The 17,383-nt window shown below is 51.7% G+C and overlaps 2 protein-coding genes across 5 annotated transcripts in view; both read left to right on the top strand.

The window, feature by feature from the left end:
• The window catches only part of LOC114234283 (anthrax toxin receptor-like), a 95,968-nt gene extending 87,999 nt beyond the window's left edge, over positions 1 to 7,969 (top strand). For 2 of the 3 annotated variants that reach the window (XM_054728750.1, XM_054728749.1), the window contains 6 exons: positions 490 to 571; positions 2,100 to 2,225; positions 3,471 to 3,509; positions 4,656 to 4,742; positions 5,752 to 5,829; positions 7,315 to 7,969. In XM_054728750.1, coding sequence (XP_054584725.1) covers positions 490 to 571; positions 2,100 to 2,225; positions 3,471 to 3,509; positions 4,656 to 4,742; positions 5,752 to 5,829; positions 7,315 to 7,614 — 712 coding nt within the window. In that variant the 3' untranslated portion in view covers positions 7,615 to 7,969. Of the gene's footprint in view, positions 1 to 489; positions 572 to 1,568; positions 1,724 to 2,099; positions 2,226 to 3,470; positions 3,510 to 4,655; positions 4,743 to 5,751; positions 5,830 to 7,314 lie in introns of those variants that run through there. The other variant, XM_054728751.1, reaches the window with a different exon arrangement.
• Positions 7,970 to 12,755: 4,786 nt separating this feature from the next.
• LOC114234292 (anthrax toxin receptor-like) overlaps positions 12,756 to 17,383 on the top strand; it is a 92,364-nt gene continuing 87,736 nt past the window's right edge. For both annotated transcript variants that reach the window (XM_054728748.1, XM_028156939.2), the window contains exon 1: positions 12,756 to 13,198. In XM_054728748.1, the coding sequence (XP_054584723.1) occupies positions 12,933 to 13,198 (266 nt within the window). In that variant the 5' untranslated portion in view covers positions 12,756 to 12,932. The remainder of the gene's footprint in view (positions 13,199 to 17,383) is intronic.

Here is a 17,383-nt window from a genome sequence, read left to right as displayed (position 1 = left end):
GGCTCAGGGCACCTTCCATGGCAACTCCTTTTGGTGGTCACCCCAAGGTGCTCAGGAATCTGATGAGGAAGGCAGAATGGAAAAGATGAAGTGCAGTGATAAGAGGGGCAGGATGGGGAAGACAATGTGCCCTGGTGATGGTGATTTTGCTTTCAGCAGCCTTTTGTAGCTAAGCCAACATATTGTATAAACACAAAAGAGTAGGTATGGTGACACCAAGCAGCCATTTCTCATCACTCAGCCTTAGGCCATGGAGATACCCACTCCTATGCAGGGTTCTTCACTGTCTACTCGGTCTTCTTTGCAGAGGTGTCTTTGTAGTGCATGAGAATGAGCTCTCCTTATCCATGTTGTCAGCTCTCAGGTGGCCCTAACACCTGATATTGAAAGTCATTACAATGAGGAGAGCTGTGGGCTACAGTTGTAGCTGAGTGCCAGAACTGTGTCTATCCAGGCTACTGGTCACCATCTGCTCTCTCTGTTCTTTAGGGTGGTCGTCGTTGATTACAGCCTCAACAATGGTTTAACATTCCAGGAACAGCAAGGTTTGAAAATGACCAGTAGGAAATGTGTGAGTATCAGGGAGGTGCTGTGCAAAGCTCCTGCAATGGAGGGACAGATACCCTTTAGAGGCAAGAGAGGAGAACAATGACCCCAGGCAGTCACAGCAGGGAGTTTGATCAGACAGAACAGTATCTCACAGATCACCCAGGCCCTGCAGAACATCTGCTTTCTCTGTGAACAAGTGTCACTGATGCACATGGAGGGAAAAATTAGAGCTCCAAGCAAACTCCAGAAACTGTTCTGAGGCTTTTCCCACATTATCTCCCACCTTGCCACCTGCCCTGGCCCAGGTCTAGTAGTGGGGAGGTCAAGGTCTATCTGGATTCCAGCTAAAATGAGTAGGACAGGCAGAGTCCAGAACCTCTGGGACACCCAGGCCCTCCAAAGACAGGTCTAGGAATAGGATGTGGACAGTGGGGCCAGCGGTAACCCAATACAGTGTGTTCCCACTGCATTGATGCAGCTGGTGAAGGGCTCTGAACTGACTCATAACCATCACAGCCCTGGCTTCTGCTTGGGGAACACATGCTGTCATTTTGAAGATGATTAAAGGGAGAGGCAGCAGGCAGACCGAGCAGGTCTCCTGCCACTGCATCCGCGCACCCCTGCCTCTCAGTGGCCCCATGCTCTCCCTCCCCCACTAAGTGTCTAGATTATATTGTTCTCACAACAACCCTGTAGTGTCAGCCGAGGCCTGCAGTGAGTACTGCTTTGTCTCCCACAGAGGACTCAGACTACCTTGTCAGGACTGGGACAGAGTGTCTGATCAGATCTAGTGGTGGGGTCCATGGCCAAGGGCTCACAGGGCTCCTGTCCCAGCCCTGGCCTCCTAGCCCCTCGGTAGCTACAGGTCCAGCATAGCCTGCAGGCCACTGAAGATGGGGCAACCTGAGGAGAAGGAAGTAGTTAGACAAGACAATAGGTGGGAGATGCCTGGTGCTGGTCGATGCTCAGGGGAGGCTACCGAGGCCCACCACAAGCCACCTCTTGTGTGCTTTCTGCAGAACAATAAATCAACAGACCCTCCAGATACTCGAAGTCTTACCAACCCACCAACTCATCCAACTCACAGGCCAACCACCCCACAACCTGACAACCTGACAACCCACAGGCCTCCAACCCTACCATCCACCAAACCACCTGTGCCGAAAACCAGCAGGTCTCCAACCCCACCACCTACCAAACCACCTGCCACTACAACCCACAGGCCTCCAACCCCACCACCTACCAAGCCACCTGTCCCTACAACCCTCAGAACTCCAACCCCACCACCTACCAAGCCACCTGTCCCTACAACCCTCAGAACTCCAACCCCACCACCTACCAAGCCACCTGTCCCTACAACCCTCAGAACTCCAACCCCACCACCTACCAAGCCACCTGCCCCGACAACACACAGCCCTCCAACCCCACCACCTGCCAAGCCACCTGTCCCTACAACACACAGCCCTCCAACCTCAACACCTGCCAAGCCACCTATCCCACCAACACGCAGGTCTCCAACCTCACCACCTGTCCAACCACCTGCCCTGCAGTCTAGCCCATCGCCTCCTCCACCGATCAAGCCTACTGTCAACCATCTGTACTTGGTTGTGTTCATCCCGGCCATGCTCATGTTCCCCTTGCTCTTCTGTTGCATACGGCGGCTATGCTTCAAGAAGGTGAGTGACTCCTGCCCACGCAGCCACATGACCAACCCCAGGGGAACAGTGTGCCTGCCTGCCTGAACCCGCCTGTGGGCAGGTTCCCATAAGCTCCATATGGCCACATGAGCAGACAGAGGTACTCTGTCCTCCTCTCCCGGCACTGCCTGGGCTTCTAAGGAGCCTCCTGCCTCGGGCTTGCTTCAGGGAGGTGGCCCATGTGCTGCCCTGGCCCCTGGACAGAAAGGACCCATACAGCTGAGAACAGGGCCCCCTCACAGCAGCGAGGATTCAGAAGGACTCAGGGGACACAGAGGAGGACGCCTGTGCTGGCGAGGAAAGAAGTGGTCCCACGAGAGGCGCGGGTGACCCCAAATGGAGAATGATGCTAGCCAGGATTTGCAACCCCTGGGGCAGCTGTGCCTTTGAAAACGAGCCTGGGTCTCTGCACATCTCCAGGGCCTCCTGGCATGACTTCTTCGGTCATTGCTAAGGACCAGGTTGTGCTGGGGCCCTGCTGGGCACTAGGGACACACAGGAAGGTGCTAAGGTCCTTGCAGGAGCTCACAGTCTGATATCCGGTCTCATAATGCTACTTGGGGTATTGGAGGCACAATGTCAGCGTCACAGTTTGTGGCAAGTGCCCTTTGTAACCAGAGCCACAGCAAAGGACAGAGGCTGGCTTCAAGGAGCGATTGAGGCAGTGGCACAGGCTAGCTGGGTCTGCAAGGACACAGGCCAGAGCGTTGGGTAGAGAAAGAGAAAAGCAGAGGCATGAAAGAGCAGGGCAAACCAGCCAGAAACAAGCAGGTCAAATCACCGTAAAGGAGGGGGGATGAAAGAGGAAGCCCTGGGGTGCGGGTGACTGTCATCCCTGAGGACTGGAAAGCCAGAGCAGGCTCCAGGTGCGAGGAAGGGGGACGGGGGACGGGGGGGGTGGGGAGAGGAAGGGTTTGGGCCATGTGCTCTGTCTTCATATGATGGTGGGCAGCTGAGGAAAACTGCCATGTGGGGGCCTCTCCCGGGGACCAGGCTCCTTAGTCTGGCTGTCTCCCCGTCAAACCCACAGGGAGCTGTCAATTCCCTTTGATACCTGAGCAGCCTGAGGCTCAGAGAGGAGGCTCAGGGAAGGATGGGCACCCAGATTGGCACCCCAAACCCCATGTTGTGTCCTGCTGCTGCAGAGCAGGGTCCCCTGTCAGCATGGCCATCAGCACCCTCCGTGCCCCTCCCAGCTGTGCTTATGTCTCTTTAACCTTCTAGACCATCAAGGAGCCACCCCCAGTGAAGGAACCAGCAAAGGTAAGTCCTGGTTTGGTCCTGATGTTGTCAGCAGGCCTGGTGGGCACAGTGACCTTGACAGAGGCCTCCTGCAGCCAAGGGGCTATTGCCACTCCCCAGCCCACCGGCTCCACCCACCTGCGCAGAGAGCCAGGAGGAGCAAGAGGTGACAGAGGGTAGGAAGGGGCCCAAGGAGGACCTGGAACTCACAAAATGTCACCCACACCACCTAGCCCTGCACCCAACACGGCCTGACCCAGGGCTTTTGTCACTGCAATGGCGGCCTAGGGGAGCCTGTTTCAGCCACTGCTAGGATCCCAGGGACATAAAAGGGGCTTTTCTTGTCAAATCCCAAAGGACTGTGTGCAGGGGGTCCTTCCTCAGGACAAGGTGAGCTTTGGGAAAAGGAGCCTCAGGTCAGAGACCTGGACACCCCTGCGGGTTCTGGTGTACCCTGGGCTCCATTTCCTAGTCCCCTCCCTGTGTCCTCCCAGGGCAGGGGCGTGGCTGGCAGTGGCCTATAAGGACTGCAGGGCTGAGGAGGGTGCAGGGAGTCTGCCCTGGCACTGAGCTGTGAGGGAGGCCAGGCCCAGGGGAGCACAGGGACCTAGGGGCAGGTGAGCAGGTCGAGGCAGCTCAAACCAGTGCCCCTATAAACTAGGTGGAGCTGGGCATAGAATCCTTGAAACAGGAGGGCCTGGCATCAGGGTGGAAGAGCAGGGGGGGCGGGGGGGGGACGGGGCAGGAAACAGGCCTCACAGCGCTGGGAGGCCCCTGAGCTGGCTGCAGTGTGACGTGGAAGGCTGGATCTGCCAGAGTCAGGTAATGCAGCCCCGGCACTGGCTAGTGCTCTCACCCTGACAGCCCTCCAGCACAGCACACAGCCCAGGACCGGGCTTCCCAAGGGCGGTTTGAGGGAAACCAAGGCAACTGGAAAGTACTCCCTGGTCTTTCTGGAAAGAGCCATGTGTGCAAACCCACAGGGCTTTGCTTGGCTTTTCCCTGGAGGGCACTCTGTGATGGGCAGGTGCTACTCGTTGGTGCTGGACTTCTGCCACAAACATTTGCTGAGGGGCCGGAAGCTGACAGGTGCGGGGGCAACAGGAGCCCTGTGTCTGCACCCAGGAGCTGCCAGACCAGGAAGAGGACAGTGTTTTCTCTTTCTAGGAGCCAGAGACACGTCCCATGCAGACATGTCCCACCGTGATTGTCCCTTGTTGTGGGTGCCAAGAAGACAGCATGCAAAGAATGGAGGTGAGAGGGCTCCTTGGGGCGTGGCTGTGACCTTGGGCAAAGGTGTGGGAGGAGAGGGGCTGCAGGTTCATGCCACACAGTCCTGGGCGCCAAAGGCGTGGCTTGTGTGAGAGGAAATATATGGACACTGGACTTTCATCACTTGGGTACCCACTCCCGGTCTCCCCTTGGGTTTAGGGGTTTCTGTGGCTTGCTTGCAGCTGGACCGCCTTGGTTCTCACGGAGGTTGTCAACAACTCGACCAATGACTTGGGTTTCTTTGGCCAGCAAATGGATGAGTAAAACCAAATTGAATCATAAACAAACTAGCACAGGCAGGGGAAAAAGCTCTCAGCCAAGTGCCCACCACCTTAAACCACCCAGAAATGCCAGTGGCTCCTCCTGTTCTTGCAGAAGTCCCCTCAGCAGAGTGGGGCAGAGCTCACTGCATGGCCGTGGTAATCCTCTGAGTTGGGGTGCTAAGGGCCCCAAAGAGAAAGGTCTTGAAGGAAATGTCCTTCCCAGGAAGTGCTATGGTCACCCTGGGAAGAGAAAGCAACCTGGCAGGGGCACAAGGTGACGGGGATGGAGAGGGCAAGACCCCATTGACTGGTTTGAGGAAGAGAGACCCCCCCACAGTGTCTGCTGGGCTCTGCTCTTCTCTCACACAGTTCTGCCCTGTCCCTGTCAGATCTATTGCTTCTTCCCCGAGATTCAGATGTCAGCTGCAGGGCCAGCCCTGCCTCGCCCCCTGACAATCGGAGGTGGGCACGGAGAAGTCGGACATATTTTGGCAGGGCTGCGGCCACTTGCCAGGACCTTGTACTACCAGCTCACAGGCCTGCCCACAGTGACCACCCCCCAACACACACAGGAGCTGCCTGGCCCCTGCCCCAGGTCTAGGCTGCACTGCTGTCCCGGGAAGTTCCTGACGACAGAGCGCTCACGAGCCATAGATCCAGCGGGAATTAGACCCTATGGTGGCAGCATCCATGCCTACAGCTTCCTCACAGCCACGTCTGCTTTTCAGGACAAACTGGACATCTTGTGCGACTTTGTTCAAAACTACAACCACGTGCCATTGATGTGTTGTCAGCGCTGGGACAAGGTAAGCAGGAGCATGGGGGTAGCCTCCTTGCTTTTTGCCCTTACAGTTGGCCACTGGGATTGTGGGTGAGAGGCCTGTCTGGGCATCAACCAAGGGAGAAATGGAGGCTCAGGAGCCTCTGGTGCCAATGCTGGATGTGGCACCACGCATTTCCCATGCATTGTGGTCTCAACAGTGTCAGGAAACTCTTATCTAGAGCATTACCTCGCATGTGCCAACGTAAATAAAGGAAGGCAAACAGTGATATCTATTGGCCTCCCAGTCCATAGACCCTCCCCTCTGACCACTGACCCCATGGGTCTGCTGGCTCCACCCCATCCACTGAATGTGAGCTCCTCACTCAGGGCCAGGAGTAGTGGAGGGCATGGTGTCACCCTCCCAATGTTGTTTGACCAACACTGACTGATTTTACCAGGCAGTAAATATTTCCTCTTTGGATCATTGACTCAGAAAGAAGCCAAATTGTGATAATTTTCCTCCTTAGAATAATCATAATGATGGTAATTTTTTGTTGGATCTTTCACATGGGACAGCTGGGAGCCTAAGAACTTTACATGTTTTTCTACTTTACTTTTGCCAGCAAAAGTAGGTATTAATATTTTTGTCCAGTTTACCAAGGGGGACTGATGCACAGAGAGGCTGAGTGACTTGTCCCAGGTCACAAAGGCCAGGAGTGGCAGAGCTGGACTCAAACCCGAGGCCTTCTCCCTGCTCTGCCCCCTTTGAGTCAGCACTTCTGACCTCAGGAGGTTACCCCCAAACCACCGGAAGGCTGCCCTACTCAGGCCCGGGCCCAAGGAGAGTGGTACTCCTGCCTCACCAGGCAATCACCTGCCTGGGCTTTGCGGTGCTCAGACCCTTTGCTCAGATGGGCCAGGGAGCCTGGAGGATGCTCTTGTCCCCAGGGTCTGCAGTGAGGGCTGCATGGCCACATCCAGCGAACCCTGACTCTCAGTGGATGGGCAGGTGGGCATTTAGAAGCTCTGGGCTGTATCATTCTTATCCCTTTCTAAGAGGCCTTGGGTGCTGCATCCTCCACAGCCTGTCACCCATCTGAGGGTGTCCCTACTGCCATTGTCCTATGGGCCTGTGTCCAATCTACGGACCATGGAGAGGGCTCATCCCTTCAGCACACACTCATTCGGAAAGAATAGCAATGCTGGGGTGGTGGGGGCTGTAGGGCCTCCCTCGTCCTTGCTTCCCAGGCTCTCGGTCCAGGAGCAGCAGACAAGTTCCAGCAAAGGGAGTCCAAAATCAGGACACTAGTGTTGCCCTGAGAAGGCAGGAAAGACTTTTGATGTCTGAACCAACGCCCCAAGGAGGAGCCCTGGCTGCATCCCAGCGCCCATGGAGAGGAAAGGCATCACAAAGTTCACCCTATGGCCCTCATGCACCCTGACTCCAACTCCCTTGAACCAAGAAGACTACAGCCTTCTGGTGTCCATCCCCATGACTTCTCAGAGACATTCTCTCTCTTCCCTACAGGGCAGGTGCATTGACGTCACTCTAGTGAACCCCTACTGCACACAAATGTCCTATGGCCCAATGACCTGCCTTGGACCCAGCCAGGACTACTTCCCCCTCAACAGCTGCTGCTCATTGTGTCAACACCGCCCTCAGATATGCTCCCAACTTCCCCCAAGGATGTACCCCCTCAACAGCTTCTTCTCATGGTGCCAACAACACTCTCAGATATGTTCCCAACTTCCCTCAAGGATGCTGCCGCTGATCCCTCCCACTGCCCGTGCACGCTACAGAACTACCTTGTCACTCCCACCCCCATAGGCAACCTCTAAAACATTAAGCAACCCAGAATGTTAAGAGCCCTTTATGTACTGAATTGGACACATATTGAGTCCAATACTGAACATTGAGACTTGCTTTAAAGTCAAAAGGAGTTGGATTTGTTGCTGATTAGCATGACAGATTATTAGCAGGTGAACATTGCCCTCTATGTGAGACATACCTACCAATATTACTCCTGCAGGATAAAGCACCCTGGTGTCCTGTGAATGTAGACATGAATGATTCCCACAACCACAGCCTGGTCATCTCTCACCACAGGCGGGCATACCTGGGTTTTCGGTCATATTCAGGTCTTTGAAAAAAAATCCCAAATCATATTTAAAATAAAAGTATAATCCTGTGTCTATATTCACTGGCTTTTACTAAATCACTTGGGCAAGTTACTTAATCTATCAGTGCTTTATTTTCCTAATTGAAAAGATGGAGATAATGGTGTCTCCTGTGGCCATGAGGCTGGTGGTAAGTGCTACAATGTGCTCAGCCTAAGCCCTTAGTAAAAATTCAGGTGCCAGTAGCTAATGTCTTCCCTCCCTGACCCAGGGAGGAGGAGTATATGAGCTCAGAGACATGAAGAAGGATTTTGGAAATCCCGGGCCATCATAGTAGAGACCATGCCTGGCCATTTACCTCTGCACACCAGGGTGTTGGCACACATGAGCATACACAGGAAGGAGTGTGATGACCATATGGGGGTCATATCTGGAGCCCACCCCCATGTAACCTCCAAGAAGCCATTGGAAAGAGTCCCGGCACCTACTACTCCTTCAGAAATATTTTCCTTCCCATGCCCTTAATATTTCTCATGATACGAAAGAAGTCAATGATGCCCACTTTCCTGACAAAGCTGGGCAAGGAGTTCTTACAGCATTTTATCATGTGTGTGTGTGATTACTATTAGGTTTATGTAAAAAAAGTTTCACATATAAAGTAGTCCTTTTTAATGCATCTAATCTCCTTGACCATGTACAAATTTAAACCATTACCCCCTCCCTTTTATGTTCATGTTGTTACAAGTTATTTATGTTGTTTGTTCATGATCCTACTCATAGTTTTGTGACTTTCTGTTCTTTATTTCAGTTAGAATAACCCCCTTGAGTACTTCCTGCAATGGAGGTTTTCTGGTGGTAAATTCCCTCAGGTGTTCATGGCTACAAAAGTCTTTATTTCTCCTTCATATCTACTGGACATGTTATTCTTGGCTGCCAATTTCTATCTTTCAGTATTTTGAATATTGGGTTCCACTCTCTTCTACCTTACAGGGTTTCTGCTGAGAAATCTGATGATAATCTAATGGGCTTCCCTTTATAGGTTACCTTCTTTTCCCTGGATGCCATGGGAATTATTTCTTTGTCATTAATTTTGACAGTTTTAATACAATGCGTCTCAGAAAAGGCCTTTTTGGATTGAGATAATTTGGTGTTCTGTTTACTTCTTGGATTTGAAGATCTACCTCTTTCCATTGGTTTGGTTCTTATCAACCATCTATTTAAATAGATTCTCTGTTCTCCTCTCCTTCTCTTCTTCTTATGGTGTGCCTATTATTCTAATATTGATTTTTCTGTTAGAGTTAGTTCTTTTTTATGATCAAGTCTCTTCTTTCCCCTGTGTCATTTCTAGATTTCTATCTTTCATATCATTAATTCTTCCCTCCACCTTGTCTGATTTATTTCCTATGCTCTCTAGTTCATTCTACATTTCTTTTATTGAGATATTCATCTCCAGTATATACATTTGAGGGTTCTTTAGTTATAATCATTTTTGTAAAGTACTAGTTTTGTTCAATGATTTTAATTAAACTGAGTTCATTTAACTTATTGTGTTTTCCTCCATCTCATTGAATTTTTTCAGAACTGCAATCTTGAATTTTCTGTCATTTAAATCACATATCTCCATGTCTCTAAGTTTATTTCTGGAGTTTTTTTTTTTATTTTCTTTCTGAGCTGCCTTATTGCCTTGGTTATTCATGGTATCTGATGGGTTCCTTCTCTGTCTAGGCATCTATGCATGATTGGAACTTCTCTAGTAGATTGATAAAAAGCCTTTCTATTATTCTCCAGGAGGTGGCGCTGAAGCACAAGATTTTAGTTGTCTTGCACTACCCTGGTTTTTTAGATCTGCAGGGTAGTGAAAAAAATGGCTTGTGTTCCCTGGGAAGTTGGACGCTTCCACTGTTTTCAGGTCCCTGTGTTTCTGGGGACCAACCACATAGTAGAATATGGTAGGGGATGGGGTTCCAAATCCATGAAATCTCAGTGCTGTCACCTGCAGTCAAATGCTGCCAGCAGTGCAGCTGCGATGGGTGGGGGTGGGGTGAGCTGGGAAAGCTGACTGCCCCCTTTGTGACTTTGCTCTCCCATAGTGGTGACTGGCAGACCCCAGCAGCCTCCTGTATCTCCTCCTGACCCTGAGGTGAGTCGCAGAGTGCACCTGTTGCTAAGAGAAAAAAATGCTTATGTAGTACAAGTTCTCTGCTTTGCAGATAATGTGCTCTGCAACCAGACACTCATTCATCATCTTCTTGGGCCTGCTGCCAGCTCTGGGAGGGTGAGAGGAGGTGAGCTCTGGGAACATGAAGAGGGTCAGCCAGGTTCTGTGGCTTTTTTCTCTGTCTGAAATGCCCTTTTCCAGACATCTGTGGCCACACATCCGTGCTTCATCCCTTCCCAGGTCACTGAGCTCACCCTCAGCTCCAAGGGCCACTCCTGTAGGAATGTTCACTGTATGTCTCTGCTCCTCCCAGCTGAAGGATATGTCAGCAGCAGCCTGAGTCCTCCTCTCTCTGGGCTGAGTTGAGTCCTGTAGGAGCTCCAGGCTGCAAACTCTGGGCTGAGTCTCTTGCCCATTTCAACACTTCTCCCTTCTCACCTCCCAGGTTAACACCCACATGACTACCTCCAGACATGTTTGTGCATTGATCAGTGAATCTTTGTTGAATTATAGCTGTTCAAATTGTTAAAACATCAAGGTTGAAACCTAGGGGACCTCTCACACCACCGTTTCTTTGACATCCTAGCAATAAGTCTCTATCTTAATGTTGATATGTTAGAAGTATTCTCTTTAAAATCAAGAATGACCCATCATAGCTTCAGTCAACGTTTCATTAGTGAATAACTAGTCAGCACAATGTATTTCTTTTTTTATTTTAATTTTACAAGAAACAAAAAAACTCTGAAGAAAGCACATTAGAACAAAAGAGTTGAGTAATTTGTGTGAAGTATCAATAATTAAATACATTTTTCATAACAATAAGGAAGAGTTTTAAAGATTATTGGTGCAATGCCATTTACTATACCAACAAAAATATGGGGTATTTAAAACAAGTCACGATCTTTATAGGGAAATTCATATGGAAAACATTAAAAAGACCTAAATAAATGGAGACAGCCACATTCACTGATAAGAGGAGTCCAGATTGCAGTTACAAAATCTCTGCACATGTTTCAACATACACTATGTTATTGTAATAAAATATTAAGAGGGCTTGGGGGGAGTAGCAACTTCACGAGCTAATTCTCAAATGCACATGAAAGAGCCAATACCCACCAATTATCATAAGACAATGAGGTGAGAGATTTACCTTCCTAACAAGGCTTGCTGTAGAAGTCTGTGTATGTTGGGTAGGACACTGATACCTTGTGTATCAGAATCTGCTGGGTTATCTTCGGGAACAAAAGCCCCAAATAAGATCAGCTTCAAAGCAGAAACTTTATTGTCCGCTCACATGTCTCACTGCCCCACATGTACCATCCACCCAGGTTCCCAAGATGCTGCACATCATGTTGCTCAGGTGCCAGGCGGCTGGGTCCACCTGAACCATAACTACACCCTTAAAGATGCTGCCCAGGAGTGGCACATGGAAGTTCTATGACCATTTCATTGGTGGAGTCAGGTCCAGGCCTGCAATGCATGTGGCAGGGAAGCTCAACCTTCCCTAAAGGGGACGCCACAGTGAGGAGCACTAACACAATGTCCACACCATCACAAGTAAGATGCTGTGGGATTGACACTAACTATATGAACCAAAGGGCAGGTGAAGGGGATGGAACGGAGAGCACAGAGCCAGACTCGCATCTATGCAACTTAAAACACGTTAAAGGTGACATGCAAATCATTGAACAGAGGACCAATTTCATCAGTAATTAGGGGAATACAAGTTAAGCCCAAAAGTCTAGTCAATAGGTAAATATATAAAAATGTGACTATACCGAGTGTCATGAAGGTTGTAAAACAAAGAAACCCTTCTACACTGTTGAAACAATACATCAAATGTCCTAAAATATCATTTAAAAGATCTCATGATCTTGAAAACTACTCCAAAGAGCAGTGACAACAGCTGCAACACAATGCCTTTATCACTTGTAATTTTAGTTTTATTGAAGGACTTATTTTACATTTATTGGATAAGTGTTTTTAACATAACACTTTTTTTGTGCTTACATAAACAATAAAATAAGTAAAAAAATAAAAATACATAAACAAAGCTGCTTAAGGTATTTCTGAAAACATTTTACAGTCCCAGCCTGAGTTTTTTAATCACTTTTGACTCACAGCTTCTATGCCCATGTTTCCCAGGGGGCAGAGACAAGCCATCCCACTCAGCCCTCTCTGAATTTCCGGTTCTTGTTGATGTCATTGAGATTGGGGTGCTTTGCTGCACAAGAGTGGGTAACTGGACGGTCCATCATGCACAAAGGACTTGGCATCTTTGCATGACCTTCCTCCCCGTCTGGACCTTCCGTCCCCTGGGTGCCTGCAGTGTCCTCAAGTATGACCATTACAACACTCTGGCCTCCCACTTCCTTCAGCCCCTCACCCGCAGTGATGAGCTTATCACCTAGGCTGCCCTTTCAGCTTACAGAAAGGCAGCGGTTCTCAAGAACCCTAATGACCACCTGGAGGCGGGGCAGTGGGGGGAGTTGAGTTAAGGCTCAAACTAAGGCCTCCTCTTACTGTCCCTCCAAAGATCACAGACTCCCAGCTGGGTTGTCAATAGGCAGGTCACTGAGCAGAGCTGCAGGTCACAAAGTCACCATGCCAACCTTTATGGCCATCATAATAGGGCATTCTGCCTCCACGGGGCAGAGGAAGGGCTCAGCAGGTGGTGGGGGCCCTGCCTAAGAGTGAGGCTCTGGCCTCTTCTGCCCAAAGGACCGGTACCAGTGGAGGCTCTCAGGGTGACATGGTGAAAGGGCTGAGGGACCAAGGCCCCTCAGCACAGGTAGAGGTGGCAGAGGTGGCAACCTGTGGTGGCCTGAGGTGGCCTGGCATCCGGTGAGGCCATAGAGGTTGCCAATAAAATGGGGACTGGTGGCTCCGGGGTGCCAGGTCCTACACTGTTCCTGCTTCTGGTGCTGCTACCTTCTCTGGTGAGCAAGAAGAGCTTCCTGCACAGCGTTCCGGGATCCAGAGACTTCCAGCACCTCAGCCTGAGCTGGGGAAGCCTGCACAGCCACCTCAGCCAGGATAGGGGAAACTTCCGCCACCACCGCAGCCTAGGTGCCTGGCAGGTTCAGAAAAAACAGAGTTATGTCTGCTCAAATGACCTCTACTTCGTCTTGGACAAGTGAGTGCCTCCCCCAGCCCCCCAGGCTGGCCCCAGGTGTCCCAGGGTGCTGCTGTCCATAAGGACAGCATGGACAGGACAGGACCAAAGGGGACCCCAGATTCTGAGAGACGGGAAGCAAGGCCGCTTGGCCAGACCCTAGGAACAGATCCTCTGGCCTCCTTGTTGCTGAGGCAGAAGAAACATCCCAGGCCTCTGTTTCCAGGAATGGTTTCTTTAGGAAAAACTAAAAGACACCTGGGGTTTCTGGACGGCTCTCAGCCTCTCACTATGGCCAGCAGCTGTGACCCTCGGGCCCCTGACAGAGCTGGAGGGACAGGGATTGCTAGGAGCCTCCTCCCAGCGTTGTCAGGAGCTCACCATGGGTTATGGGTTTGCTGTGTTCCACTGTGTTTCACCCAATGACTTCCATGATTACCGGCCCCAGAGAGACTGCTCTGTGCTTCTGCGGGCATTCGCTCAGGGGCACTGCTTAGAAGGTTCTCTGCGTTGCTGCTGCCAAGCGTTTTGCGTGGGTCTCCTTCCTCCTGGAGCCCCATCCTGCAGTTTGTGTGCACGCTCAGAACAGTTTGGGTGTCTGGTGTGTCCCTCCGAGGCTGGGCTGTGGATCAGGCACTGTCTGGCCCTCAAAGAAGGAAGGGGAGGAGCAGGGCTGCGGTCCTGGAGGGATTGCCTCGTTCCATTCCCAACTCCTCTGCGGGGCTGAGAATACTCCTTATTGCTCAATGACGCAGTGGCAGCCACTAGCATCTTGAAGCACTAGCCAATGCCCAAGGCCAGTCCCGGCACTTCTGTCACCCTCTATCTATCCGGTGTGTAGAGTAGCAAAGGTGTTTCCAGGTGCAATCGCCTACAAAGGGGCAACTCCTGGAGGTTGGATGAAGGAGCCCAGAGGCTGGTGGTGGTCACAGGACTCAGGCTTCCTGCTCTGCCATCATTCCAGCACCAGGTTGTACCTCCTCTGATTCCTCTGATTCTCTGTGGAGACTGATGGTTGGGGTGGGGGGAGGGATCATGTCCAGCCTACCAATTGCTGAGAAAAGTCAGCAGAGCTGGGACCCACCCTGCCCACAGGGGACCTCCTCACTGTACATGGAGGGCACCCTGAAATGCACTGGGCAGGAATGACTGGTTAATCCTGACCACAGCCCAGGGGTGGTGCTTCCCCTCCTGGATACTGGGCTTGGACATGGATCTGTAATGGGGGCAACTGACAGCCTCTTGGGTCAGTCTGTCCAGAGTACACAAGTTACCTCAAAGGGTCTCAGCTGCCGTCCTCTTATGGTGCCCTGTCCACACCCCTAGTCTCTGCTCACAGGACCAATGAGAGCCCTGGGATGGATGAGAGAGGCCTCCAGGTGGGCATGGGAATAGTATTAAATGAACATGTAGTATGTGTCATGCAATGTGCTGTCCACTGTGTACTCCCAAGAGCTTGAGGGAGTGGTTCTATTCCCCTGTTTTAGGGTGCTGATACCGAGGCTTGGGAGGGCTAGTGATTTGTTCAATGTCAATCAAAGCTAGTTTCCTGCAAAACTTTAGATGGTGGCAGAACGCTCCCCTGTTCTCTCTCCCTGGGAGGGTTGTACTTGGGGAAACTAGAAAGGCTCCATTGAGTGGATTCCTGAGCCAGGGGCCAGGGTATTCTTACTTCTTGCCCCTCTCATCACCCCACCCCCCCCCCACCTCTTGCTCCTTTGGCTTCTTAAAGGCCTGGGAGGCAGCACTGGTCCCTCTAACCATGGCCAGCTGCAGCTAGAGCTCCTTGTGAAGGGCATGGGCCTTGCCCTGAAGACTGGGAGGGCAGGGGAGCAGCAACTCAGGCCCCTGACCCTTTTTTTGGCTCTAGGATAGAGGTTCCTCCACATCACCCCAGGCACTGCCAGCCTTGACTCTTGCCATTCAGGGGTCAGGACCGAGTCCTGCTGGATTCTGCAAATGGAAAGAAGAGCAGAGGGTGTCCCAGAGAGAGCGCTCACACACCCATGTCCCAGCCCAGGCCATCAGTGAGGCCAGTCGAGAGACTGACACCACAGCACGCTTCTAGCCCCAGGGAATAGCCCCTTCTCCCTGGAGCTCTGCTCACCCAGGGGCTGGAAGAAGGCCTTGCTGCCCTCCAGGGCCAGCTTGATGACCAGTCCTTGGAGGGTGAGACTGGCTCCCTCCTGCGGCTGTGCCTGCGGCTCTGGGAAAGGGGAGTAATGATCACTGAGGAGGCGGCCCCAGCTTTGCACCAGGCAGACGCCACTCACCAGTCAGGTGGCCCTGGGCAAGTCACCTCACCTCCTGTGCCCCAGTGTTCCCATCTCTACAGGGACCCTTTGCACCCCCCTCTCGAGGTTGGGGTGAGAGCAAAGGGGCATGTAGGTAGTTTTCTCAGCACAGCATCGGATGCAATCATGAGGATGAGGATGAGGAGGATGAGGATGAGGATGAGGATCAGGATGAGGATGAGGATGAGGAGGATGAGGATGAGATGAAATTCGAGGAAAGGCAGTCACACCCTCTGGGGACTTCCTGCACTCCAGGGACCACACCCAGCCTTGACCCTGGCTCAGTTCTGTTCCCAGGAGCCCTTTGGGGTGAGGTGGGGTGCTGGTCAGACGCCTGTGCTGGTAGCTCTCCCGTGGCTCTCTGAACCTTTCCCCCATGTGATGAGCAGTCCTGTTCATTCCTTTCTTCCCTTATCAGGCATCCACTCACACACCAGGCCTGAGCCGCTGCCAGGTCTGTGCCACTATTTTGTGCGGTGGGGATAAGGCAGAAAGCAAAGTAGACAAAACCCCTGCTTTCCTGAAGCTTCCATTTTCGTGGAGAGACAGGACATAAATGAAAGAGGACAGGAAGTGGTGTGTTAGCTGGGTGAGCAACAGGGAACAGCAGGAAATGCTATTGGAGGGGCCACTAAAGAGGTGGTCAGGAAAGCCCCTTGCACAGAGTGGAGGGCAAGGGATGAGGGCTGGGTGCTTTTTGTGCAGAGGAGTTGTGTGCTTGGATCTTGTTCTTAAGAACACTCTCAATTTGAGGGCACGAGGGCAGAGACTATGGATAGACCAGGAGCGGGTTGGCACAGGGCTCTCGGGAGGAAGAGGCTGTGGGTGGAATTGCAGGGTAGAGTGGAGATGATGAGGGGCCAGATGCTGGATCTCATTGGAAGGTCCAGGCCACAGGCTGCCAAACAGGTTGGATGGGGGAGGCTGGTGTGGCCATAGCCTGGGGTAAGAGGAGGTGTAGGAGCAGGTTCATCACTGTGTCTTCCTCACAGCTGCGGGTAAATGTCAGCACCTCTTTTTACAGATGAAGGTAGGAGGTGGCTCAGGGTCAGAGAATGACCCACCAAAGTCCACAGAAGCGGAATGGGTCAGGAGCTGAAAGTCTAGAGTGTCTGATACCAAACCAAATTTTAAAAACTCTGAGGCTGGGCCAGTCTCTGAGAATCCCTTCCGTGGTTGTGGGTAATCCATCACCTGCAGGAAGGTCTTGAGTGGTTCACTTCCAGGTCCCTTGTTAGACTTTTGATTCTTTTGTTCATTCACTAGGTTGAGTTGAATGATAATGAATAATTTTGCCTTGTGCTCACAGTTATGGCCAGTGTCCTTGGAGGGCCAGGGAGTTCCAGGCTAAGGCAGTGGCCTGTGCAAAGGCATAAACAATGAGGTCTTCAGGTTATCCCAGAAGATCCCAGTGTGAGGAGGCGGGGAAAGAAGGAGACAAAAGGAGAGGTACAGGCCAATGTGGGGCCCACATAGGAGATACGTTCTCCAGGTCTAGGTTACTTGAAAGAAAGCTTCTTTTCCACGAGGTCACTGAAAGAAAGACTTTTGTCAGCAGGCAAGTGGATCAGATCTGTGTTTTGGAAGGAGCTCTTGGACTGCTTGGGGAAGGATTGGAAGGCGGGATGATGGGAGTGTGACTGGAGTTAAAAGGGGAAAGGTCATAAGAGGTCACAGAAGGCCCGAGAGGCTGGGTAAAGGCAGGCACCCAGTCAGCTTTGCCCAGGGGGAGGAGAATGGGGAGATAGAACCCAGAGGAGCACCCACATGAGCTGTACAGGTGGAGGAAGAGGGGCTGACAGAGAGGACAAAAGCAGAGCTTCATGCTGCATCCTGGCCCGTGGCGGAACCTGTGCAGGTTGCTCATTAGAGAGTGCCTTGTCATCAAGACCTGTGCAAGCAAATGGGCAGG

This window comes from Eptesicus fuscus, chromosome 17 (genome assembly GCF_027574615.1).
Source record: "Eptesicus fuscus isolate TK198812 chromosome 17, DD_ASM_mEF_20220401, whole genome shotgun sequence".
In the NCBI taxonomy this organism is placed as follows: Eukaryota; Metazoa; Chordata; class Mammalia; order Chiroptera; family Vespertilionidae; genus Eptesicus; species Eptesicus fuscus.
Note: the sequence above shows the minus strand (reverse complement) of the source record. Positions and strands in the feature narration are given on the sequence as shown.